Source organism: Podarcis pityusensis (genome assembly GCF_964106645.2).
Source record: "Podarcis pityusensis genome assembly, chromosome: 1".
NCBI lineage: Eukaryota > Metazoa > Chordata > Lepidosauria > Squamata > Lacertidae > Podarcis > Podarcis pityusensis.
In genome coordinates, this window is record NC_138028.1 from 132279927 (window position 1) to 132305645 (window position 25719).

The 25719-nt window shown below is 45.2% G+C and overlaps 1 protein-coding gene across 1 annotated transcript in view; it reads right to left on the bottom strand.

Moving 5' to 3' along the window:
- The window catches only part of KLF7 (KLF transcription factor 7), an 88789-nt gene extending 63422 nt beyond the window's left edge, over positions 1-25367 (bottom strand). Inside the window, exons 1-2 of the mRNA XM_081019023.1 lie at positions 25242-25367; positions 24588-24795 (exon numbers count right to left, since the gene is read on the bottom strand). Of these exons, the coding sequence (XP_080875149.1) occupies positions 24588-24795; positions 25242-25258 (225 nt within the window). The 5' untranslated portion in view covers positions 25259-25367. The remainder of the gene's footprint in view (positions 1-24587; positions 24796-25241) is intronic.
- Between the last annotated feature and the right edge of the window lie 352 nt (positions 25368-25719).

A 25719-nucleotide genomic window follows, 5' to 3' on the forward strand; every position in this document is an offset into this window, starting at 1 on the left:
GAACTGAGTATACACCTTCAGAGTTAACACTAAATACATTACTTTTGGTGAATGAGCCTCCATAGCCACTAGAGGACTGTGAAAATTTGTGTCCCCGGCTTTTCAGACTCGTCTACCCAGGTACCATCTGAAGCCAAAGGGGTGCATTGGTTGCCAGGTATAAAATATACAGTGGTACCTCAGGTTACATACGCTTCAGGTTACATACGCTTCAGGTTACAGACTCCGCTAACTTAACCCGAGGCACCACTGTATTGGCTTTCTTCACACACACACACACACACACACACACACACACACCACTGTTAGTGTTCCTGCTATAAGCAGACAAGTTTCAAGTCCTCCTTTTAAGGACAGATTAGCAGTGGACAAGAGGGTCTTTTCACAAAGACCCGGTGCAACATAGTAGGAAAAACCCCAATCCCTAATAGCCAAGAGGACTAACCAGCATTTTTTTAAATCTCGTGCCAAGGAACGCTTTAGAATACTCCAGTGAAGGAGTACCAGCACCACTAACCTGTAGTATTGCGCCAATAACATCCCCCCCCCCCCCCGGCTGCTCTTGAAATCAGAGTTTCAGGTTCATCAACGCAATAGATTCCATCCAGTCTGTTTAATGCTCAGAAATCCAATCATTGCCCTTTTAACAAGACAAATGTTGCCATAGATGTTTTCATACTATGAAGAGATATAGCATGAACCAACATTCGAGTTTTCCAATCCCTGATGAACTACCAAAACGTTCGGAAACCAAACTGCAGCTTCTGATTGGCTGCAGGAACTTCCTGCAACCAATCAGAAGTTGCAGAAGCCCCATCAGACATTCGGGTTCCAAAGAACGTTTGCAAACCGGAACGCTCACTTCCGGTTTGCGACTTTCAGGAGCAAAAACATCCAAGTACCAAGGCGTTTCGTATCCAAGGTACGACTTTATTTACCACTCTTGCTAAATATTCTGATGCTTGTCAGGATAGGCGCGTTTCAAAGCTCTCCTGCTATGCACCATCACGTTTTTAAAAGGTCACATTCTTAGGGCACCATCCTGAGCTCAGAAATACATTCTTCACGACAGGAGCACTTATCTCAGCCAGTTTGGGCCAACTTCACAAAACTCTTATACACAAGAGCCTTCCTTGTCTTCTTGAGCATGGGATACTTATGCAAGAATCCCAGCCATCTTTAATAAAAGCAGAACACCCATATTTACACAGATTTCAAAGTGAAAGACTGAGAAACTAACCGGGTATTAAAGAGCGGTTTTACAATGGTCTGGTTCAAAACTGAAGGCGGTGCATTCATGTTTTATTATCTTCTTTGGAAAAAAGCAGCATTGCCTGCGTAACTAGGCAGATTTATGGTCTGGATGCATTCAAGAGAGAATATAGATTAGCCGGCAAAGTTCTGAGTAAACGATCTTGCAAATCAAGGTGGAGGTCAGCGAAAGAGGAACTTGTACTGTGTCACCTTGAAGTTATGTAAAGATAATTTCTATGTCTGAGGCCGCTGGTAGCTTTCCAAGATTATTCCGTCCACGGACTTTATAGCTGGTGGGCAGGCGGTGTTCATCAATTCTCAGTTTTAAGGTTCCCCAGCTCAAGGCAGCCAACTCGGGCAGCATAAACCGAAGAGATGGGTGTTCCTCCCACCAGATATGGGAGGCAATGGCAGCGGAAAGGCAGCACCCCTCGATTTAAGAAATAAAAAACTGCCTGGAATCTCTCCAAATGTAACCAAGGCAAAGCCAAAACTGATTTAAGTTACTTTTTTTTTTAAAAAAAATCATCTTTATTGATTTAAAATATCATCTTACATGTATATTACAGACAGTTACATAAAAATTAAACACAAAAATATAATAGGAAAAAGATAAAGAAAATAAAAATAAAAAGCAATAAAGAGTTAACAATAAGAAATGAATATTGGTTATAACATCCTGTCTTTTCTAATAAAGTCTTCTGAAAGAAACTTCCGATCGTTCTCATTGCACTTTTTCTATTGTCTTAATTTTATCGCACAGTTTGTTTTATAACTTTTCCCGTATATTCATCTAGTATATTTATTCCATTTGTTTATTATACAGTGGTACCTCGGGTTAAGTACTTAATTCATTCCGGAGGTCCATTCTTAACCTAAAACTGTTCTTAACCTGAAGCACCACTTTAGCTAATGGGGCCTCCCGCTGCCGCCGCGCCGCCGGAGCACGATTTCTGTTCTCATCCTGAAGCAAAGTTCTTAACCTGAAGCACTATTTCTGGGTTAGTGGAGTCTGTAACCTGAAGCGTATGTAACCTGAAGCGTATGTAACCTGAGGTACCACTGTACACAAGTATCATTCAGTTCTGCTAGGATAATATATTCTTTGAATAGTCTCCATTCTCTGAATATTTTTTGATTTGGGGCTCCTGTGACTTTTCCGGTCAGCTTCTCTAATTGAAAGTACTCTAGCATGAGTGATTGCCAATCTATTATTGTAGGTGTTGTTTCACATTTCCAACTTCTGGCTCTCAGTATTCTTGCAGCCGTAATTGAATACATAAGCAATGATTTGAAGTTACTCGTGGTTTTAATAAAAGCCTAAGAAGGCCAGCTACAGCAAATGTGCAAAAGTGCCTCATAACGTCACATGCCGGCAAGCGATAGGAAGACATGGGCTTGGACTCCCTGATCTTCACTATTAGCCTCTTCCTTGTCAAGATAATGTCTTCGAAGGCCACTAAGGAGAAGCTGAAGGTTACTGTGTTGACAGTCCTCCACCACCTTCCCTGCCATGCACAATTTGCAAAGAAAAAGTGTGTTGTAACTTTGAGACTCCTCCTGCCCTCAGTTGACACAAGGGCTCCGAGGTACAAATTCAGAAGGGAGCATTGGCATTCTACATCCAGGTCCAGTTAATAGGCATCCTTACTTTTCCCAGATCCATTTTATATCTATTTATGTAAAGTAAGAGGTAGTAGGAGGGAAACAGAAGCAGCTCATGTCTTTCCAATACCGTCTTACACCTTCTTAAGGAGGCTCACCTCCGTATCCCAGAACTACAGCCTTGAGGCATCTTCCTAGGATGCCCAGGCAGCATGGTAGCTGCTGAAAAGCCACCTGCCATGCGAGAGCAGCTGAAAAATCAATGGCACATGGTCACTGTGCCATGCCTCTATATGCAATTGAACATGTAATGCTGGGGACTTGTGCGAATGCCCCTTATAAATGCTGATATACAGAGTTTTGGGGTGACCATCATATGCTCAGGTGATGTGTAAATTGAGTCTCAAATAAAAAAGCCACAATCAAGGCTTTCTTTAAAGAACCAAGGTGCCTACATATGCTTCTCAACCCACACCTTACAAACACACACAAACACACATACACACCAAAAACAATTAAATTATCAGTTGGCTTTCAAGTGTCTGTTCTTCCAAGTCACAATGTATTGCACCCGTATCTTGCTCTCTCCTCCCCATCTCTCTCTCTCTCTCTCTCTCTCTCTCTCTCATATTATATATGATAAGATAAAGGTAAACGGACCCCAACCATTAGGTCCAGTCGTGGATGACTCTGGGGTTGCGGCGCTCATCTCGCTTTATTGGCCGAGGGAGCCGGCGTACAGCTTCCGGGTCATGTGGCCAGCAGGACTAAGCTGCTTCTGGCGAACCAGAGCAATAGGATAAGATAGTAAGCATTTTATTTTGCTTGCGTTCAAACAACAGAACAAACAACAGAACAAAACCTAAAACATCAAGATTATCTGCAAACAGGAACATCTAGCAGCAACAAATATTTTAGCAAGGAGGCCTGAAACATCATATCTACCATCACAGAGTCAACACAGTAGTCACAAAGCTGTCTCTGATAAGTAGGGAATTATGGATGAGAAATATTTCTATTCTGACTATTAACTGGCATGGCCCAACTCCCTGTAAAAAGCAACATTTACTATGGCACCTTAGAGACTAACAGCCTGATCCTTTGTGCACTTCCTTGCACACCTCGTTGAATTCAAGGATACCCGGGTCCCACCTGCACCATGCAGGTAAAGGATGTTAGTCTTATGCCTTATACTTTTTTTTTCTTTTTCATTTTTTATTGTAATATTTTTAAAAAATCCTAATAAATATCTTATATATAAAAAAAAAGAAATCTGCTCTGGAGGCTCAAGAGAACCCCCAACGAGGGGTGGGGAAAGGGGAGATTGTTCCATCAGGAAAGCAGAAGGTTGCACTGGTGCGATGCTGAATTGGCGTGGATGTGGCCTTCCTTTCAAACAAGCATACATCAACCACAGATCACACCTATAAACAGTCCTTTGGGTGACCACCTGTGAGAATAAAGACAAGCTGTCGACCAGGCAAGATTTGCACACCTACGCACACAAAATTACCAACTGCTTTTTCCATTTTAGTTGACAATGACAAACGAGCAAGCAAACTAAAATGTCTCCATGGTTAATCTAATGGGGGGGGGCAGACAATCATGTGAACATCCCAGAAACCTCATGTCAGGGGTTGGCAACCTAAGGCCCATGGGCCAGAAGCAGCCCACTGAGGCCGTTTAACCAGTCCACGAGCTACCCCTGAACCGAGTTGCCCACTTGGCGAGTCCCCGTGCGCTGCGCTAAACCGGTACAGCCGGGACTCTCCAGAAATCGCTTCTGCACATGCCCAGACGCCGGAAATCGCTTCTGCACAGGCGCGATTTTCGGGGTCTGGGCATGCGCGGAAGCGATTTCCGGCGCTGCGGACATGCGCAAACTCAATTTCCAGCGTCGCACTGCGGCGGTCCAGCCTACAAAGGATCTCTGTGGGAGTGATCCGGCCCATGCCCGGTAAGCCTTGCCAACTGCTGCCTTATGTTCTCCAGTAAGCACAGCCCAGTGAATATCAGACATCCAGTCTCCCACCCTTGTACAGCGAGAGCAGCCACCGCCGCCAGCCCCTGGAGACTTGACGTCTTCCCGTTTCCTCATTCTCGTCACACAACATGGAGACTCTGGCAGAAGAGGCTGGAACAGAGCCTTGAACCCACTCCCGGCTGTCTTTCAGAGCCCTAGCAAGGACACTGGAGTGGAACAGCCTTGCCCAGATAGTAATCCTGAAAGAAACAGTAATAATGCACGAGTCTGCAAGTGCACACAGCATCCATAATTATTTAATGTTCAAATGCAGCGTTTTTTTAAAAAAAGGACCAAAAAAGCCTGACGGCAGGTTTTCATTGCCATTCCAATCTGCTCAGTAACGTGCAAAATTTGTCCTAGGTGGCACTCGTCCAGGCTTCCATTAGACAGTTACCACCACTTTTCTAGCAGCTATATGTCAAAGACAAAACAATATTTGAAAGATGCTGGGGGGTTTTTTTTGCATCAAATGCTCCTTTGCACTCTCCCCTTCTTGCTTCTCTGTACCAACGAGTTCGATTTAGCAGCTCTTAGCGACTGGAATCTTTTCAGGGCAATGTAAATTTTCCAGAGCAACTCCGAGATTAAATGGCTACACACACACACACACAGAGAGAGAGAGAGAGAGAGCACAAAAGACACATGACTAGCCGTGAGCCCTTTGAGGAAAAAGCTGGTTTTGAAACAAGGCAAGAAAATAGCCAAAGTGGTTGCCATGGTTAGGACTAGCAGATATTCCCTAAGTCCAATCCACACCTCATTGAAGTCAATGACTAAACTCTCATTGGTTTTAATGGCTCTGAACTGGACGTCATGTTTGCAAAATTTGCCCCTGGTTGCAGTTTCCATGCCGAAACCGCCGAAAAAGTATCTCGACTTCAGAGAGACCACACACATAGGTAGACCTCATAGTGCAGGGGTCAGCAAACTTTTTCAGCAGCGGGCGGTTCCACTGTCCCTCAGACCTTGTGGGGGGCCAGACTATATTGGGCGAGGGGAATGAACAAATTCCTATGCCCCACAAATAACCCAGAGATGCATTTTAAATAAAAGCACACCTTCTACTCATGTACACCTTCTACACACCGATTCCCAGATCGTCCGTGGGCAAGATTTAGAAGGTGATTGGGCCGGATCTGGCCCCCGGGCCTTAGTTTGCCTACCCATGCCATAGTGCAACCATCCGCAATATATTGGACCTATAGAAGCACATCTAATGAACTAAAACATTCAAGATTTGCTTGACAATTATGTTATACTCAAGAAAACCAAACCACACAAATGAAACCCTTTTTAAAAACTACACGTAAGAACAACTTGTGGGGGGGAACTCTGATTGCAACATTATCTCTCAGGTCTTGCAGTCCTTTTAATGTTTATTAAAAAAAACACCTTTTGAAATCTTACTAGGAATTACGATTCAAAGCCCTGTCTGAATGAAGATCTTGGATTTGTGGGTCTTTAGGAGAGCACATCATGTCTGCAGAGTGTGGGGGGGTTTAGAGTGCCAGAGATTCTGCACTTTGGGAATTTCCTTTCCTTTCAAAAATATTTTATGTAAGACAAAAACAAACTCCTACATTCCTCAGGTATTGCGGGGAAGAGGGAATGCTTTAAAAAAAAAGGTTAGCAAACGTTTCAAAATTCACATCATGGAGGTTTTTCCACTTTTGTTTCTTTTTCTCTGGAATAATTAAGGATGTTACAGATTTTAAAGAGCAGAGCTGATAAAATGGAATGTTTAAGGATCCTAGTGCTCCCCCCCCCCCCGTAAGCTGCCCGTCTACAAAGAGTCACATTTATCTCACAAAGCCCATCGTTTGTTTCTTGAGTTAAAGAAAGATTTGCGACACACAAAAGCAAAATACAAGTCAACAGAAGCACCACAGTTAGCTCAGCTAACAGTAAAGCAGCATGAGAAAACAGAACCACAACCAAGTTCATCATGGGCTGGAAACACCTGAGAAATAAAATGGGGTTTGCTTCATACCAACAAGGTAGAAAAGTGGGTATAGCCAGGGCACCACCACCGAGAAGGCCTTCACTTCCAGTTCCAGATGGCACCCAGAATACGGCCATCCAAGAAGCCGAGCTGGTAAGCAATCCTTCAGGCAGCCCGCGTCCAATGTATTGAAAAGCAAAGCACAGGGCCAGCCCACACCTGAGACAAGGTGAGGCAGCCACCTTGGGCTGGGGAAGCCCTAGAGGAGGAGGCGCACCACCTCTGCCACCGGCACAGCACACAAGATCTCACACGATTTTGGCAAGTTCTGGACCATAATGGACCAGCTGGACCATAATGAGCTGGACCATAATGAGCTGGACCATAAAGAAGGCTGATCGCCGAAGAATTGATGCTTTTGAATTATGGTGCTGGAGGAGACTCTTGAGAGTCCCATAGACTGCAAGAAGATCAAACCTCTCCATTCTTAAGGAAAACAGCACTGAGTGCTCACTGGAAGGACAGATCCTGAAGCTGAGGCTCCAATACTTTGGCCACCTCATGAGAAGAGAAGACTCCCTGGAAAAGACCCTGATGTTGGGAAAGATGGAGGGCACAAGGAGAAGGGGACGACAGAGGATGAGATGATTGGATAGTGTTCTTGAAGCTACCAGCATGAGTTTGACCAAACTGCGGGAGGCAGCGGAAGACAGGAGTGCCTGGCGTGCTCTGGTCCATGGGGTCACGAAGAGTCGGACACGACTAAACGACAACAATGGTTACTTCCACAGCTTTGCGGGTGCTGCAGCGCAACCCAGTGACCAGGTGGGACCCGTGGGCATCTCCAAGCCATGAGCTTGATCCTACAGACACAGCTGCTTCAAGAGCACGTTAGCAAGCTCATCCTACTATCAAGTGTTTCACCAGCTCTCGCTGTCATCCGGTGAAGGCCGAAGTTCCAAACTAAGGGACAGCTCCTTATGCAGGCAGAAAACCTTCAACATGTCCAATGTTGCTAGTTTTCCTACCACCCAAAGAAGCTGTACAGTCGTGCCTTGGATCCCAAACGCCTTGCATCTCGAACGTTTTGGCTCCCAAATGCCACAAACCCGGAAGTGAGTGTTCCGGTTTGCAAATGTTCTTTGGAAGCCGAATGTCCAACGCAGCTTCCGATTGCCTGCAGGAAGCTCCTGCAGCCAATCAGAAGCCGCGCCTTGGCTGTCAAATGTTTTCAGAAGTCTGAATCCATTCAACAACCAAGATACGACTGTGCGTCATTATCATTTTGTGCCCAGTAGGCACAGCGCATTCTACAGTTGAAGAAACATTTGCAACTTGAGTCTAAGAGTTCTCATAATACCATTTGTTCTGAGGAGGGTTTCAGTCTGACACCGGCTTTTAATGGGCAGCTGTAGCCTTGGAATGAGACTGCCTTTTCCCATCCTCTTTTCTAATACAGCGGTACCTCAAGTTACATACGCTTCAGGTTGCAGACTCCACTAACCCAGAAATAGTACCTTGGGTTAAGAACTTTGCTTCAAGATGAGAACAGAAATCGTGCTCCGGTGGCACAGCAGCAGCGGGAGGCCCCATTAGCTAAAGTGGTGCTTCAGGTTACGAACGGACCTCCGGAACGAATTAAGTTCTTAACCCGAGGTACCACTGTACTAGTTAGCTCCCAGACTTCTGGGATTTGGCAGGGGGGAAGCTTCCAGACGAGAAGGAGAGCTTGGGGTCTCAGGCCTCCAGATTTAGAAGCAACCTGTTTCTCCTACAACACGAATCTTCATCTGGTTTCATGGAGTGACCTGCACCTTCGCTTGGCCATAGGGAACACAACTGGCAGTGGCACAGCACAAAACAGAGCCCAAAAAAACTCAGAAGGTAACAAAGGTTTGAGTAAGCCAGGGATTTCCTGCTGCCTCTGCAGGGATGTATTATGTGTCGGAGCAACACTAGAACTCATGCACACCCAACCAAGCTGAATGTTGGAAAATTCAGGAGGGATAAAAGAAAGTCCTCCTTCACGCAGGACAGCAGAGTCAAACTATGGAACTTGTTCCCTGTGGAAGCAGTGATGGACACCAACTTGGATGGCTTTAGAAGAGGATCAGACAGATTCATGGCGGAGGAGAGGGTGATCAACAGTGTTAGAAGCTGTCCAATGGTGCCAAATAGTATGGGAAACAGCCCTACTAGAAAAAAATACCATATTTTTCGCTCCATAAGATGCACTTTCTTCTTCCTAAAAAGTAAGGGGAAATGTCTGTGTGTCTTATGGAGTGAATGCATGGTCCCTGGTGCCAAATTGCCCAGGGACGAAAAGCAGATCATGCTTTTTTTAAAAAAGAGGGAAGGGGGTGTTGAAACAAAGCCGCTGATTGGCAAGTGATCGGGAGATAAGGCTGCTGGTAAAGGAGGCTGCCGGGGGAGGTAAAGACAGCGAACTTGCAAGGAGAGGAGACAGGAATACTAAAACAAGCAATGAGGAGAGAAATTAGAAGAAAAGGAGGAGCAAAAAACTGCTCCAGCTAAGGAAAAGACGCTAAGGCAAACAAGAGGGAAAGGAGTGTTGAAAGGAAGCAGCTGATCAGCAAGCAATTGGGAGAGAGATAAGGGACACGATAAAGGAGGCTGCCTGGGAGCGGGGAGATAAAAGCACATGGATCCTCAGGATTTTTGCATTGGGTCACCCCAAATTCACCATCAGATCACATAGCATGTCCATGGCTACAGCCTGCACCAAAAAAATCACGCACCCACTGTTTCCTGGGGCTGCAATGGTGCAAAAATGTGGTTACAAAGCATGGATCCACATGGATCCTCAGGATTTTTGCATTGGGCTACCCCAAATTCACTGTCAGATCACATGTCTGTGGCCACAGCATGAACCACAAAAATCATACATCCACTGTTCAGAATATTTTTTTTCTTGTTTTCCTCCTCTAAAAACTAGTTGCATCTTATGGTCAGGTGCGTCCTATGGGGCGAAAAATACGGTAAGCAATAAACTGAAACTGACACGGGGACAAATAGAAGAAGATGTCTTCACCCCGGTATGGCTCCCCTTTATCACATACACATCCCAGCAAGACAATGACAAAAATCCATCAACAGCATACAAATCAATATGGCTAACCTGATCCAAAACACCCACCCACCCCACTCACACACGAAAACAAAGATCACCACAGCCAATCACAAACAAACAACTGCACCCTAGGCCAACCCCAACCTCTCTCACCACCAAAGGAACACAAGTGAACAGCAGAGAACCTGCACGAGCAACGCTGACACCAAACCTTACATATATTAAGTATAATAGAAACATCGTCACCCGACCCCCCATCTCCCCCACTTCCCCTTCTTCTTCCTAATGTCTCAACAATTGAAAGTGATCTGTAAAAAATGTTACTTGGAGCGGGGGGGGGGGGGAGAGAGAGAGAGACATTGCACACGCTTTTGTAAACGAAGAAAATCTTTAATAAAAATACAATAATAATATAAAAAACAGTGTTAGAAACTGGGATAGAAGAGCCGAATGGTTTCTGGGACCTGGGTTGAGGGCGCCAAAACAGAATGCCTAGTCGCCACGGGGGTGTGGGGGTGTCAGCAACAATTTTTTATTTTCCTTTGATGAATTAATACGCAATTCACACAAGTGAGACATTGTTAATATCACATTTTTAGCAGAAATTGTGAATACGTGCTTAATTTGTTGTTTACAATAAAAATACAGTGGTACCTCGCAAGATGAATGCCTCTCAAGATGAAAAACGCGCAAGACGAAAGAGTTTTTCGTTTTTTGAGTTGCTTCGCAAGACGAATTTCCCTATGGGATTGCTTCGCAAGACAAAAAACGAAAAAAAAGAAGACGTCTTGCAAGTTTGTTTCCTTTTTCTTAAAACCTTTAATACCCAGGGTGACTTCGAGGAGCAACTCATAGCACGCGGTGTGATAGCCTTTTTTGAGGTTTTTGAAGACTTTGGTGATTTTGAAGACTTTGGGAAACCGTGCTTCGCAAGACGGAAAAAATCGCAAGACGAAAAAACTCGCAGAACGAATTAATTTCGTCTTGCGAGGCACCACTGTATTGGTACCATACTTTCAAAACCATACTTTCTACTCTTTATTGTTAAACTCCTTAACCTATCGTTTATCCTTAAAAATATACTTCCAAGCGCACACATTTCAGTAATCCTTGAGTGTCAGCCAGGTGCAAAAAATGGCACCCAGACTTTTAGAGGTGCTCGCGAATGGAGAATCTTTAGGCGCAAAGCGCACCTGGCACCCTGCTAATTTCGAAGGCTGGCTATCAACGTTCACTAGCTGCAATGGCTACGCTCTACCTTCCACAGCTGGAGGCAACAACGCTGCTGAGTACCAGTTGCTGGAAACCACAGGCGAGGAGAAGGCGCTTGTGCTCAGGTTCTGGTCGCTGGTTTCGCACAGACATCTGTTCAGCCACTGTGAGGACAGGATGCTGGAGTTGAAGGGCTAATCCAGCAGACTGTTCTTATGTTCTTATCTGTGAAGGTGTTACTTTGTGTTTTGAGCCTTATTATAAAGCTAAAGGTAAAGGGACCCCTGACCATTAGGTCCAGTCATGGCCGACTCTGGGGTTGCGGCGCTCATCTCGCTTTATTGGCCGAGGGAGCCGGCGTACAGCTTCCGGGTCATGTGGCCAGGATGACTAAGCTGCTTCTGGCGAACCAGAGCAGCGCACGGAAACGCCGTTTACCTTCCCGCCAGAGCGGTACCTATCTATCTACTTGCACTTTGATGTGTTTTTGAACTGCTAGGTTGGCAGGAGCAGGGACAAAGCAACGGGAGCTCACCCCGTTGTGGGGATTCGAACTGCCGACCTTCTGATCGGCAAGTCCTAGGCTCAGTGGTTTAACCCACAGCGCCACCTGCGTCCCTGAGCCTTATTATACCTGTGTTCAAAACTAGCCAGGTACCAGGCATCTCCACCCTCTAGGGGTGCATGCCTGGGGATCACTGGATCTTGACTGTTTTCACATGCTAGCAACACATCCTGCAGAATTCTATCAGATATATTTCATCTGCACAATCGGAATGAATTTCAGGAACCCCAATGCTTTTTCTGTGCAGCCTGATCAGAAGCAGTGAACAAAGTTATAATCGACTGTCTTCAAGCTACCCCATCCCACTGTCCTGCCCACAGTTGCTGAGAATATCCCTACATTATGAATGTTTCATGTCACCATTAAGAAAAAGAGGTCGGAATGGGCCAATATATATGTGGACTGTCCCCGGATCAAGTGACTTTTCTTCTTTAAGTTCTCAAAGTTCTTAACCTAGCTCAAGGTTGTCATGCGAACTATCCAGACGCTGAACTGATAATCAATCACAGCCTGTCCGTCATTTGAAAAACAAGGCTTTAGAGCCGCCTGGCCACAAAACGACAACTAGACATTCCGTTTTTGTGACTGTAACCTTGGTAACCCTTTGGTGCCTGGTTTATATATCCGAGTTTCAAATACTGATTACACTATGTGGGAATGAAGACACGTCACGTCCTAGAACCCTGGAGAATCCACAGCCCAGTGGCAACTGTGGATTGTGAAGACAGAGCAAGAATCCCATGCCAATCACTTACACATCCCTGCAATCTGTTCTGTACTGCTTGGGAAGATAAGGGACTGAGCACGAGGACTTGCCAATGCAGGCAAACTTGCTTCTGCCATCGCCACCAGCCCTAGGAATTGGCATGCATTTAACCGCTTGCTATACCTCATTAACCACCTTGGCCCAACGCCCCTCCATTTCTGCCACTTTTAGCTACTGAGGTTAAATCAATTCCACCTACTTGTTTACACTCAGCAAACGCAAACCAAGCAGTCATGTACAATTTGCGAGGCAGAGAAGGAGCAAGACAGGAGAAGATAGCACCACCTCCATCTGAGAGATCCTCTCCCACTCCAGGTAAAAGCCTTTTTTTGCAATGCCTGCAGTTTGCAGTGGGAGCTGTCCTACAATTTCAGGAAAGGCAAGCCCAGAAAGGTGGCATGGGGAACATAATCACGATGCACAAGAAAAGCAGTCCCTGCCTATGCTGTAGTCATAATTAAACGTATTTAAAATGTGACACTCAGGTAAAGCGAACGGCACAAAATGTGCTATAACTGTACAATAATTCCCACATTCTGCCACAGCTCAGAATTATTGCTCTGGAGGAAAAAAGGGAGGAATCACACTTTCAACAGTGACAAAAAAACGTTGAAGTTTGAATACAGGAAGAACTTGATTTTCTAGCGGCAGAAACTTTGCCTCAAGGGAAGATGCATGAAATCCTGACAAAAGCTGAACAACAAAGCAATCCCTGTATGCCTGGAAACACCAATATAGGATGTTTTGCTAGAGGCCATGCTGACATTTGTTGTGCAAGTCCGATATCCTACCCGTTGAATTTTTTTATTTAAGTTAAAACACATTAGCTCATCATTCTTATTAAAAAACCAGGAACAAAGAAACATAACAAACAGGGAATATATGGCAGGTTTTTTTGCATTTCAAATTAATCAGGAGTATTATCATAATCAAATGTATAACCCACCCTTCACCAGCAAGCCCCAGAGCAGGGTACAATTTAAAAGTCAGAAATTAAAAGCAATGAACACAAATTACAGTCAGGAGGAATAGGGTGGGCCCCAGGTGTGCCTGAGCAGACTCACCTGGGTGGCAACTTTGTAAGTACAGCACCAACACTGAGGAGGCTCTGTCCTGAGCACGACACCACAGACTTAGTGTTTTTCATAGAACTCCCAATATCCATTGACCAGAGCAAGATGCAAAATATTGCCTGCACCCCCTGAAGAGTGTTCAAAATTAGCCAGGTGGCCAGGCACATTTTGCACCTGACTATGAGCCACTTGAACTATGGTGCTGGAGGAGACTCTTGAGAGTCCCATGGACTGCAAGAAGATCAAACCTATCCATTCTGAAGGAAATCAGCCCTGAGTGCTCACTGGAAGGACAGATCGTGAAGCTGAGGCTCCAAGACTTTGGCCACCTCATGAGAAGAGAAGACTCCCTGGAAAAGACCCTGATGTTGAGAAAGATGAGGGCACAAGGAGAAGGGGACGACAGAGGACGAGATGGTTGGACAGTGTTCTTGAAGCGACCAGCATGAGTTTGACCAAACTGCGGGAGGCAGTGGAAGACAGGAGGGCCTGGCGTGCTCTGGACCATGGGGTCACGAAGAGTCGGACATGGCTAAATGACTAAACAACAACAACAACAACAAGCCACTTGCAACCAAGAGAAGATGCCTGGGTGCCAGGAAGGTGCCTGACGTCGCCACCATCTGAAACGGCATGCCTGGGGATCATTGGATCTAGACTGTTTTCACACACCAATACCACATCCTGTAGAATTCAATCAATTATATATAATCTGCACAATCAGAATGAATTTCAGAAACCAAAATGCTTTTTCTGTGCAGCCTGAGCAGGAGCAGTGAACAACGTTAATGGTTAATTGTTGGAGCTTGCCATCACTTTGCCCACCCCACTGCCCTGCCCACAGTTGTGAAGGATATCCCTACATTAAGAAAAGGTCAGAATAGGCCAGTATATAAGTAGACTGCCCCTGGATCAAGTGACTTTTCTTCTCAAAGCTCTTCACTTAGCTCAAGGTTGTCATCTGAACTAGCCAGACGTTCAACTAATAATCAATCACAGCCAGTCTGTCATCTGAAAAATAAGACTTTAGAGCTGTCTGGCCCCCAAATGGCACCTTGTTGTTGTTTAGCTGCTTAGTTGTGTCCAACTCTTTGTGACTCCATGGACCAGGGCACAACAGGCAGTCTTCCACTGCCTCCCGCAGTTTGGCCAAACTCATGTTAGTAACTATGAAAACACTGTCCAACCATCTCGTCCTCTGTCGTCCCCTTCTCCTTATGCCCTCAATCTTTCCCATCATCAGGGTCTTTTCCAGGGAATCTTCTCTTCTCATGAGATGGCCAAAGTACTGGAGCCTCAGTTTCAGGATCCGTCCTTCCAGTGAGCGCTCAGGGCTGATTTCCTTAAGAATGGATCGTTTTGATCTTGCAGTCCATGGGACTCTCAAGAGTCTCCTCCAGCACCATAATTCAAAAGCATCAATTCTTCGGCGATCAGCCTTCTTCATGGTCCAGCTCTCAGTTCCATACAACTAGACAATGGCAACTAGACATTCCATTTTGGCCACGTACACCTTGGTTTAAAGAGCCATTTGGTGCCCAGCTTATATATCTGAGTTTTTAACACTGCCCCTGAGCTGACAATCTACTTTGTCCAATAAACATATACAAATACAAATCCATAGTTTAGTTACTTCAAATTTACAGTTCGAACACAAATCCTGAAACAGGCGAGCAGACCTGCAGAGAGACCTAGTCAAAGGCAACCAACTAATATTCATATTTCACTGGTGAGGACCACAGAGTCAAGTAAGTAATCCCCATGGACTATATGGAATTGGCGGAAATGACTGGCAGAATCCGAGACCAGGGAGAAGAGTCGATGGAAGAAGATTGGAAAAAAATTAAAGATTATCTACAGAAATACTGTAAAATTAATGAATGTTAGAAAAATGTTGGAATGAAGTTATATGGCTTTAGTAGAAATGTTATAAGGAATTAAGTATAAATAGATTAATAGAGTATTAAAGGGAAAATAAGGTTAGAATGTGTTAAGATAATTATAGGATAGAAAACAGAGGAAGATGGAAAGGAATTGCTGAAACAATTAACAGAAGTGGAACACAAAAAGGGAGGTGTGAGGAGGTCGTGGAAACAAGTGAACGAAAGATAAGATAATGAAATGGTTTTGTTTTTGTTTTATTAATTTTATGTGTTAGTGTTTTGTAGTGTTTTTGTATTGTATTGTATTGTCTTCTTTTTTATGCTTTTTTTTGTAGTGTTGTGTTTAAATTGTTGGAAAATTAATAAATATTATATATATATATATATATATATATATATATATATATATAGTAATCCCCACAAGGCCAGCATTGCTTTCTTTTTCCTTTCTTGCAATTTTACTTGGCACTGTTAAATCATTGGGAGGCAGAAACCCTTACTGATCTACTGCAAACAACCAAGAGATCTACCAGTACATCCTGACCTACCTTTCACCCAGCTCTGATCTACAAGATCTAATAAGATTTCTAAAAAAATTGAATGGTGCACAACTGTGGATCCCACAGTTCAAGCAGGCTCACATGGAAGATTCTCCCACAGGTCTTTTAGCAAATGTATTTCAGCAATTCATAGCGCCATTAGTATATGGAGTTGCCTCCTTTGTGCCCTCATGGTGGCCTGGAGACTTGTAACGCAGAAGAAACCATAATTTGTAACCAGGGTTTCTGCAGCCAAAACACGTCAAAGACAAATCACCTTAAACCCTTTTACTTTACATCCTGCATTGTGTGCAAGTGTGACAGGAAGTGTTTTAGCTTATTCAACAGCCTTTTCCAATCCTCCGTAGCTCACAGGTGGCTGCTTGTTCTTGGAAGTCAACTCTTCCTGCAAGCTATTCTCGCGGGGCATGATGTACAATAAGCACTTAGAAATGTGTTTTGCTGTGACTGGAACCAAGATGAAATAGCAATATTAAAGGAGATGAGTTTCGTTTATGGAGTGGCCAAGTATGCCATTATTCTAGAACAATGGGGAATGGCATGAAGGAAGGAATGTTCCGCCCTGTGATTTATTCCTTTCCAGTAGCAGCGGAAAATTTTCGACCGGCCAGCAAAATGGCCCCGTCTGCCAAATATAAGTCAGCTTAATGGCTAACAGAGTTGTGCTAGATTAGTCCTGCCATTGTAATACTTCCATAGCCCCAGACGACCTCACAGCCTCTCCCATCACTTTACAGCAACATCTCAAGAGGGGGAAATACGAGCTGCCCTAAAATTATGACTGCTACTCCCAAACGGCCAATAGGACTGACAGGGAAAAAAACCTTTGCACCTTAACTCAGAAGCAAATCCCAGTGTGCTCAGTAAGGCTTGTGCTCAAGGAAGTGTGTTTAGAACCTGCAGACCTGCATGAAGAAGCATATTTTGAGATTTCGTGTTTCAAAGGGTAAGGTTAGCCTTCTGACGGTAAGGTAGAACAGAGGCGCTTTCTTGACCTCTCTCTCTCCCTTCCCCTAAGTGAGTGTGTATTGCCAAAGAGAGTGTGTTAATATGGCCCAGTGTGTGTAGATAGGATGATCCTCGCGTTGTTTTTGGTTAACACAGAGAACCTACTAAGCAGACCATTTTAAACAAAAAACCACCAACGCAATCCAGCATGACGTTTTCTCAAGCAAGCCTCACTGAACTCAGGGAGAGCTCTGCAAAAATACCACGTGCCGTGTGAATGAAGTCAGCGCTTAGCTAACTTGACATACACCTAGTTATTTGGGAAGTGTGTGTGCATAAAAACAGAAACAATGAGGAGACAAAAAAATGTTCTCTAAAATGAAGGTCCATCCATGGGCTAGAGAACCTTTGGTCCTCCAGGAGCCACTGGGCTGCATCCCTCATCACTCCTGAATACTCTCCAGGGTGACTGTAGTACAGTAAGATCTGAAAGAGACACAGGTCCAACCATTCCTGGCCTATCACATACTAATCAAAACTAAGTCTGGCCAATGCAAAGGGTCTCTCCTCCCTTCCAACAAACTTTTTTTTACTTAACAGGCCTTCCATCACAATGTCTGAAAAATCATCTGCCTTAAGAGCAGCAACACCTGGAATTAGCTTGGTCCATTCATACTGTACCTCATTCCTCATGCTGGAGGTCCAGTGGTTTTGAAGAGACCCAAGGAAAGATCATGCCACCTCAAGCCAGCCCAATGTGCTTCTCAACACAGAGACTTTTCACACATCCAGAAATTATCACTTACACACCTGTATTGCTAACTGTGCACATCCTGATGTTGCCTATAATGTGCACATTGTATCCACATTTTTCTGTTTTCGACCACTTGCACATCTCACAGGGGATCAGTGCTTGACTGCGAGTCATCATGCCATGTAGAATAATGCACATAACTATGGCTGCAGCAAGTTGCAAGATACACCGCAAATACCGTATTATGCAAGGCATGTAGCTGCCCATTTGCACATGGTGCAAAATTGTTGCTAAGTGTCCACTGAAACCACATAATTGTGCATTAAACTTACCCTCCAACCCCAGGAGGAAAGCAAACAGACAAACCTGCAGTTGCACACCAGTACTGCCAAAATTCTGTGCCAAGAGAAGCTGAATTTGGAATTCCGTAACCTGTGTAAAATATGCAGGCAGCAAATGGGCATATATTGGGACTGTTTTGCATGATTTATTCTGTTCCTGCTCAGCCTGGTGAGGGACAAGAAGCAACACAGAGCACTGATGCCCCATCGTATGAACCTGGCTCAGTGACAGAACACACACTTTGAATGTGAAAAGGTTCCAGGATCAATCCCTGGCCTCACCAGCTGGAAAGGCTCTCAGATAGCAGGGACAGGGAAAGACCTTAGAGGTGCTGCCCATTGGAGTAAGCATGACCAACTGCAACTCACCAAAGTGTCAAGGAGCAGAGAAACAGTACGTTCCCATGTGTAGTGTGCAGGTTATATCTGGTTATCCTTAGCATGCCTGAAAGGTGGGGGGGGGGGGAAAGGCTGCTGGGCGAAAGCCATCTCTTGTGTTTGTGAAATTCCATGATTACAAGAGATCCTCTTCCCACCTTTTCAGAACATACCAAACATAACAGTGCAGAACAGGAAGAACGGTATTGTTTTAAACATCCAAAAGAGGAGATATGATAGCCATCTTCAAGTATCTAAAGGGCTGACATATGGAAGATGGAGCAAGCTTGTTTTCTCCTGCTCTGGAGGGTAGAACCCCAACCAATGGCTTCAAGTTGCAAGGCATGTAAAAGGTAAAGGACCCCTGACCATTAGGTCCAGTCATGGCCGACTCTGGGGTTGCGGCGCTCAACTCGCTTTAATAGCCGAGGGAGCCGGCGTGCAGCTTCCGGGTCATGTGGTCAGCATGACTAAGCCGCTTCTGGCGAACCAGAGCAGCGCACGGAAATGCCGTTTACCTTCCCGTTGGAGTGGTACCTATTTATCTACTTGCACTTTGACGTGCTTTCGAACTGCTAGGTTGGCAGGAGCAGGGATCGAGCAACGGGAGCTCACCCCGTCGCGGGGATTCGAACCGCCAACCTTCTGATCGGCAAGTCCTAGGCTCTGTGGTTTAACCCACAGCGCCACCCGTGCAAGGCATGAGGTTCCAACTTTCTGACAGTAAAACAGTGGAAGGGACTCCCTTAAAAGGTGGTGGATTCTCCTTCATTGGAGGTTCTTAAGCAGAGGCTGCTGAATGGCCATCTGCCATGGCTGATTTAATGGAGTTTCTTGCATTGCAAGGGGTTGGACTCAGGGTCCCTTCCAATCCTATGATTCTATGAGCAAGGAGGACACACACGTGTCATTAAAATTAAAGTCGAGGGGCTTGCTAGTGGGAGATGAGCTGATCATGAAACAGATAGCAGATCATTGATATAACCAATGCAACCAATTTTCAGGTGTTGTGCTGTGAGTCTCACCCACATCACGGAGCTATTAAAGATCTGCGCTGAGACCAGGAGTTGGAGCAAATAAGGAATTTAAATGAACAAATTGTAAGCTGCACCCAACATATTATTCCACGTCACAGGCAACAATCTCACACCCCAGCCAAAATTTCACACATACACACACGCTCTTTTATAAACATTCCAAGCTTACTTTCTGAACCCACCAACCAATTTTAAAAAGCATGATCAAGGCATGTGTTGAACCCAACAGAACACCCAGCCACAGGATAGCTGCAGATAACAAGCTGTTTCCTGTCCGTAAAATATTCTTCTACGTAGGTTCAATCAAGATCTTAGAAGTCTATATTTAATTTCATTCAAGAAATAACATTTGAGCCGAGTATCCTGTCCAACACAGCCATTTGCTCTTTGCCCCACTCCTGTTTCTGCTGCAATGAGATGCTTCAGTCTTGCACAAGAATTTGACAATCTGCCTTGGGAACATCTGCACGAACAAAGATGCTGGCTCTTTTCAACAAATTTAATCTGAGAACAGACAGACTAAGGTGGCGGGGGAGGGGGGGCGAGAGAATATGACCTGCTCAGAGCAACCAAGAGGAGAGACTTGAGAACTATTGGGCTTGGGTCTAGAATCTAGATTGTGGGCTTCCCAGAGGTCTCTGACCAGGCTGCTGTGAAAACAGGACTAGACGGGCCTTTCTTCCTGAACCAGCAAAGCTCTTCTATTTAAACTTACGTCTTCCCAGCCAAAGTCAGAGGGGCTACTCTAATCTCTTACCGCTGGCTCCTTGAGCATTTGGAAACGGCCGAAATGATCCTTCCGACAACAAAACCCCCAAATTTGCTCACTCTGCAAGGGCTAAGAATTCACATTTTTCATTCCGCTCCATAGGGAGTTGTGCTCTGCCGAATCCTACTGAAATAAAGCCATCAGTCCAATCTATGTCTCACCTTTTGCTATCAGGTATGCACCAACAGCCCCTGCCAAAGTAATTTGGCTTAAAACCAGCGTGCAACGGACATCAATTCTCTTCCACCGAAAGGAGTCTGCCTGCTCCACATTTAACAAGTTATTCAGAAATTGCCTCATTGTAACTTTCCATGCAACTACTGTACATTCTCAGAAGCAGAGACCTAAGAACTTCCTCTTCCTTCAGCTACAGGGAACGGCCGTGTGTGTGTGTGTGTCAGAAAGGAGGATGGGTGACAGCCAGTGATTATTTAGCAACTGTCTTGGGTTATTGCTGCAGACACAGTACCATAGGGGTTTTAGGTTATGACACTTGACAGCTACACTACATGCAACTTTTTCTGTTCTGTATACACAAAGTTGCTGCAAAGCAGTAGGCAGGCAAGCAGAGAGACAGAAGAAAGATACAGTTCTCCACAGCTGTCAGTCACAACCAAATGTCTACTGGGGCACAGAAAGCTGCACCCCAAGCATATTTTATTGAATGCAACTTACACAGATGTAAGTATTTTGAAGTCCCATGGATTTCAATGGGAGAGATTTAAGCAAGTTCTCAACCTCACCTTTGCCAAGTGTGTGCCTTTAGTATTTACACAGTGCTTTTCCTGGGTAGTCTAGAAGCAATTTCATGCACACTCTCTCAGTAATCCTTACAACATCTCTGTAATTGGACTTCATGTTTCCATGTCCATGTCACAGGCAGAAGCTGTGGCTTGCCTAAGAACTGCCTATTTATTAGCTGGATGATGGATCAGATGGGCATCTGGCCTGATCCATGCTCTTCTTTTGATTTTAAGACCTTAAGGTTCAAACCAGAGTCTTCCCTCGTTCTATTACGTGCTGAAGGTTAAAGATTTCATTTTAGCAAGAAGCTTCGTACAGCTGAATAAAAAACCACAGCCCTTCAATAACAGAACTGTAACCTTCCACCATTTAGGAACTCCAAGATGGAAGAAGTGGACCAAACCAAGGATGGTGGGGGATTTTTTTGAAAGAGTTGCACTTTGGGAATCCATGTCTGGAATCAATTGCAAACATCACTTGAACTGCAATCCTAGACCCATATACCTGGGAGTCCATAGGGCTCACTTCTGAATAGAGTGGTAGAGGACGAATGCTGTGATTCTAATCCCTGGAGGACCACCCCCAAATGCTGCTGAGATCTGGCCATGCTGAGGACAGCAGGAAGGGAAAAGGAATCAGAGACGCGCCCCCACCTTCTTCTCTCCTTCGCCCCCTCTGCCACCTCCCACCAAGGTAGTTTTATTGAATGTTGGGGTTTTCTACTGCATTGTTAGCTGCCCTGGGCAACCCACTGGGAGAAAGGGTGGGCCAGAAGCACAGAGATATAAAATGAATAAGGGTTGTCCTAGAATAAATTTCAGTAAAACTGAAAGCAACTGTGGCAATTTTGCTGCACTCCAACCCCCCAAAACCCAGTTTTCATAAGCATATGAGGATTCCACGGCGGCGCTCCCTTTAAAAACAAAGCTATAATTATCTTTTTCAAACTGTTTATTTATCTTTTACTGGTATTATACAGAACAATAACATTCAAGCTCTCCGCCCACCAACCCCCCACACACAGAAGAACAGATTCATACAAGTCACCCTACTAAGAGATGTTAGCTAAGAGTCCATAATTTGCAGTGAGTCGCTGATGGCCGATAGCCCTGCTCTGTAAAAAAATCTTAGGAACTTGTTTGTCGTGATTTTTGTGGACGCATGTCTGGAAATCGTGGTGCCTGGGGGAAAGCGAGAAAGCAAAGCACGTGCCTAGACAAGAATGGGTCCATTTGGTGATCTCAGGCTGTGGACATGCTTGTCTGATGTCTCCCTCTTCTTTAGATGATAATGCTCACTTAACTACAAAATGTGACAAGAAGCCTGACCTGCTGCATTGGAGAGGGGTGTCCCCTGCCCAGGCTGCTGAATGGGCCACTGGACATCTGCCACCCCACCCCCCAAATCCTGCCACCATGGCACCAATGTCTACAAATTATTTCTGTGCAACTGAATCACTGTACCCATCCTATCACCCTGTACCCATCCTATTTTTTATTTTTAGTGCCCTAATCCAGTACCCACTTACCTGGGAGAACACCTCACTGAATTCAATGCAACTTACTTCTAAGTAGACGTGCCTGGGACTACATGTTCAATGGCGTGAAATGTGGTGTCCTGAATTCAAATCTCTCTTCAGCTTTACTAAGGCTTTAGAGGAGCCACTATTCTCTAACTTGCCTCCCTCCCAAGACACACCATATTGTGCACTGGCCCTGCCTCTCGGGTTCTTTTTCCTTTTTCTTTCCGTGACGTTTAATGAGATAATGTACATGGGGCACTTGGAAAACTCAAAAGAATACTCTACAGCGCGATGAGCTCGTGTAAGAAACAAAAATGGTTTGATTGAAAGGTTCGTGTGATTATGAAACAAAGATGGACTAAAGGATGTAGGTCAAACACCTGAGTTCTTAAAATACAGAGAACAAGCCATGATCCTTTAAATGTAGCATTTGGCGTCGTGTGGCAGAAAACAAGTCAGCTTCCTTTCAGTGAGCTAGGACAACCTCACAAAGTGTAGCATACAGTATCTGCCTGAGGCATGCTGGCTATGTCAACAGATTATCTCGCATTGAACTGTCTAGACTGTTATTAATATGCAACTGATTCAACAGCAAGGGCACTGCTGTTTGAAGCAAACTGGAAGAACTGTTAAGTGGGGCATTATTCGCCTCTCCAACTGAATCAGTCCCTTAAAGGAGAAACATGGAGAAAACCAGATGTGACTCATCAGTGACTATGCCTAGCAAGCAGGCAAACAAAAGGCTGCTCTTCCTTTAAGAATAAAGCAGACCTGAACTGTCCCCCGTTGCCTGCCAGTGTTGTATTTTGCCAGGAAACCTTTCCCGAAAGAAAGCAGGAACTCAAGGCTGAGAAACCCCTACAATAATGCCGGTCAACTATCAAAGTGGTTAACAATTCCACGGCAATAATATCCAACAATAGATGCAGACAGCTAGAGCACGTGTGCAGTCTCCTTAAACACACACAAAACACACCTTTAAAAGTACATTGTAGAATCATGCTAATCAATATCATTTGGACAACTGGAAGATAAAATCCGGCACCTCATTATCTCACTCACCCTACAGCTGTCATGGGGGGGGGGGAGTGCAGTATGCAAGTTACATTTGCAGCCACATGCTTCTTCAACTACATCTATCTCCTAAACTACACAGGCCAGGCTCCCCCCCCCCCAAAAAAAAATGAAGACACAGTAGTTTGTACAATGGCTAAATAATCTTAGACTTGTAACCAAACCCAGCAGGGCAAGTCATAGCAGCACGACTTTAGGTAATATTTTGCCCTAATGAAAAAACCCCTTCCAGCTGTATCGAAGGATCCCAGCTGATACATTTGGTTTCTAGTCATTTCCTCTTCCCATCTTTGTACATATTTAGGCTAATCAGAGATTTCACACCCAGTCCGCTATCTCTCTCTGGATTCCCCATCTCTACACCGTATTGTCAATCAGTTCGGTTTAACCTCATTACCCAATTTCCATCTCTGGTCGTATTTCTAAACCCCTTTGCTGTCTAAACTCTCTTCTGCGTGTGCTTGAACTGTCATTGTTCTAAGAGAAAACAAGCTTTCTTTTTTAATGGAAGCGAAGTAACACAAAGGATTTTCTTTTTTAAAAAATTATTGCAGTGTGTGCCTTGGCTTCTGCAATCAAGTCTCTCCAATAAAGGAACTGACTTGCCCTGACACACCAATTACCTTGCAAAAAATCTGAAAAATCTATTCAGGTTCCACCAGCTGCTAGTTGTTAACACTGGTTGAAAGCAATCCCCCCCCCCCCCGTTTTATTTTAAAGGGAACAGCAATGAAAGGAGAAGCAACTTTTTTATTTTGAAAAAATTAACAGAACCACAATGTAATATAAAAAAACACACTCGAAAGAACAACTTCCACCAGACCTCAAGTGCTCCCTGATTACTATATGATCTAGGATTTAATGCAAGCAGCTTTCAACAGGACTGCATGGCTATTGATAACATTTATGACAGTGTTGATTATTTTTTAAAGGGGGGGGGGACGACAAGATCACAGAAAACGAGAAACAAAATCAGAAAAGCCGCTCTGATTCACCAGCGCTTGCATTTAAGAGATTTCACGGGAGTAACGTAAATGGTTCACCTGCTGCCAGTTCTCTTCCAAGGACGGCAAAGCCGAGAAGTAACCGGTGTCGTGGACAAGCTGCAGTTCCTGGAATATACTATAACTAGCCAAAACATCCATGTTGCTGTTGCTGCGGCTTCTGCTGCTGCTGCTTCTGCTGAAAACAACAAACCCCGACCCTTTCCTTTTAGGTTTGTGTTTGCAATTTTGCGGTGGGCTTTTAGTTCTGTTCATTAAAAAGGGAAAGGGGGAAGAAGAGGAGGAGGAGGAGGAGGAGGAGAAGGGGGGGTGTAAGAAGGACCGTTAAGAGCAATCAATCCAGCTGTCCTTGTCCTCTGTTTTGCTTTTGTTTGCTATATATATGCATATGCTGTTTGTAGTCACACTTTCAGGGACGGACCCAAAGCAGGAACAGGAGCGGAGGAAAGCGGGGGGAGGAAGGAGCCCCATCAACGACCCAGAGAGAGAGAGAGAGAGAGAGAAGGGATAAATGCTCCCGAACGTGTACAGTGCAAGCCGTCAGCCAGGCAGCCAGAGAGGAGGAGGAGGAGGAGGAGGAGGGGGACACATTTCTTCTCCACTTGTAGTAAAAAAGCAATTGCCTTCCGGGGCTCTGTTGCTGACTCCAGCTCTTGCACCGGCGGGGAAGGGGGGGTGGGGATGCAAACTCACTGACACGAGACTGCCATCTATTTCTGCATTGCTGCTCGCTGCTGAATGCAATCTTTGCTCTTTATTTTTGGGAGGTTGCATTTTCCGCCTTGCGCGCGCGCGCGCGCTCCTGGAGCCAGGCGCGCTCCCATACTTTCCTCTCTCTCTCTCCCTCCCTCCCTCCCTCTTCTCCCTCCTCCCTGCGCGCAGCCGTGGGATCTTCAGAGGAAACTGTCCATTAAGGCAGCGCGTGACCATGTAAGGCAAGAGGGAGGCGGGCCGCCAGGGCCGCTCATGAAGTCACTGGCGCCCAATGGGGGCCCGGAGCGAGGCGGCGGAGGCGGGGCCGGGCACGGAAGAGCCGCGGCGATTGGGCCGAGGGCTGGATCCGACGTCCGCCTTATAAGGCAGTGTAAGGGGAGCTATTTTTAGAGGGCTATATAAAGGAGCCGGAGCGGCTGGTGCGCGGCGGAGTTTGCAGGAGAGAGCGAGCGAGAGC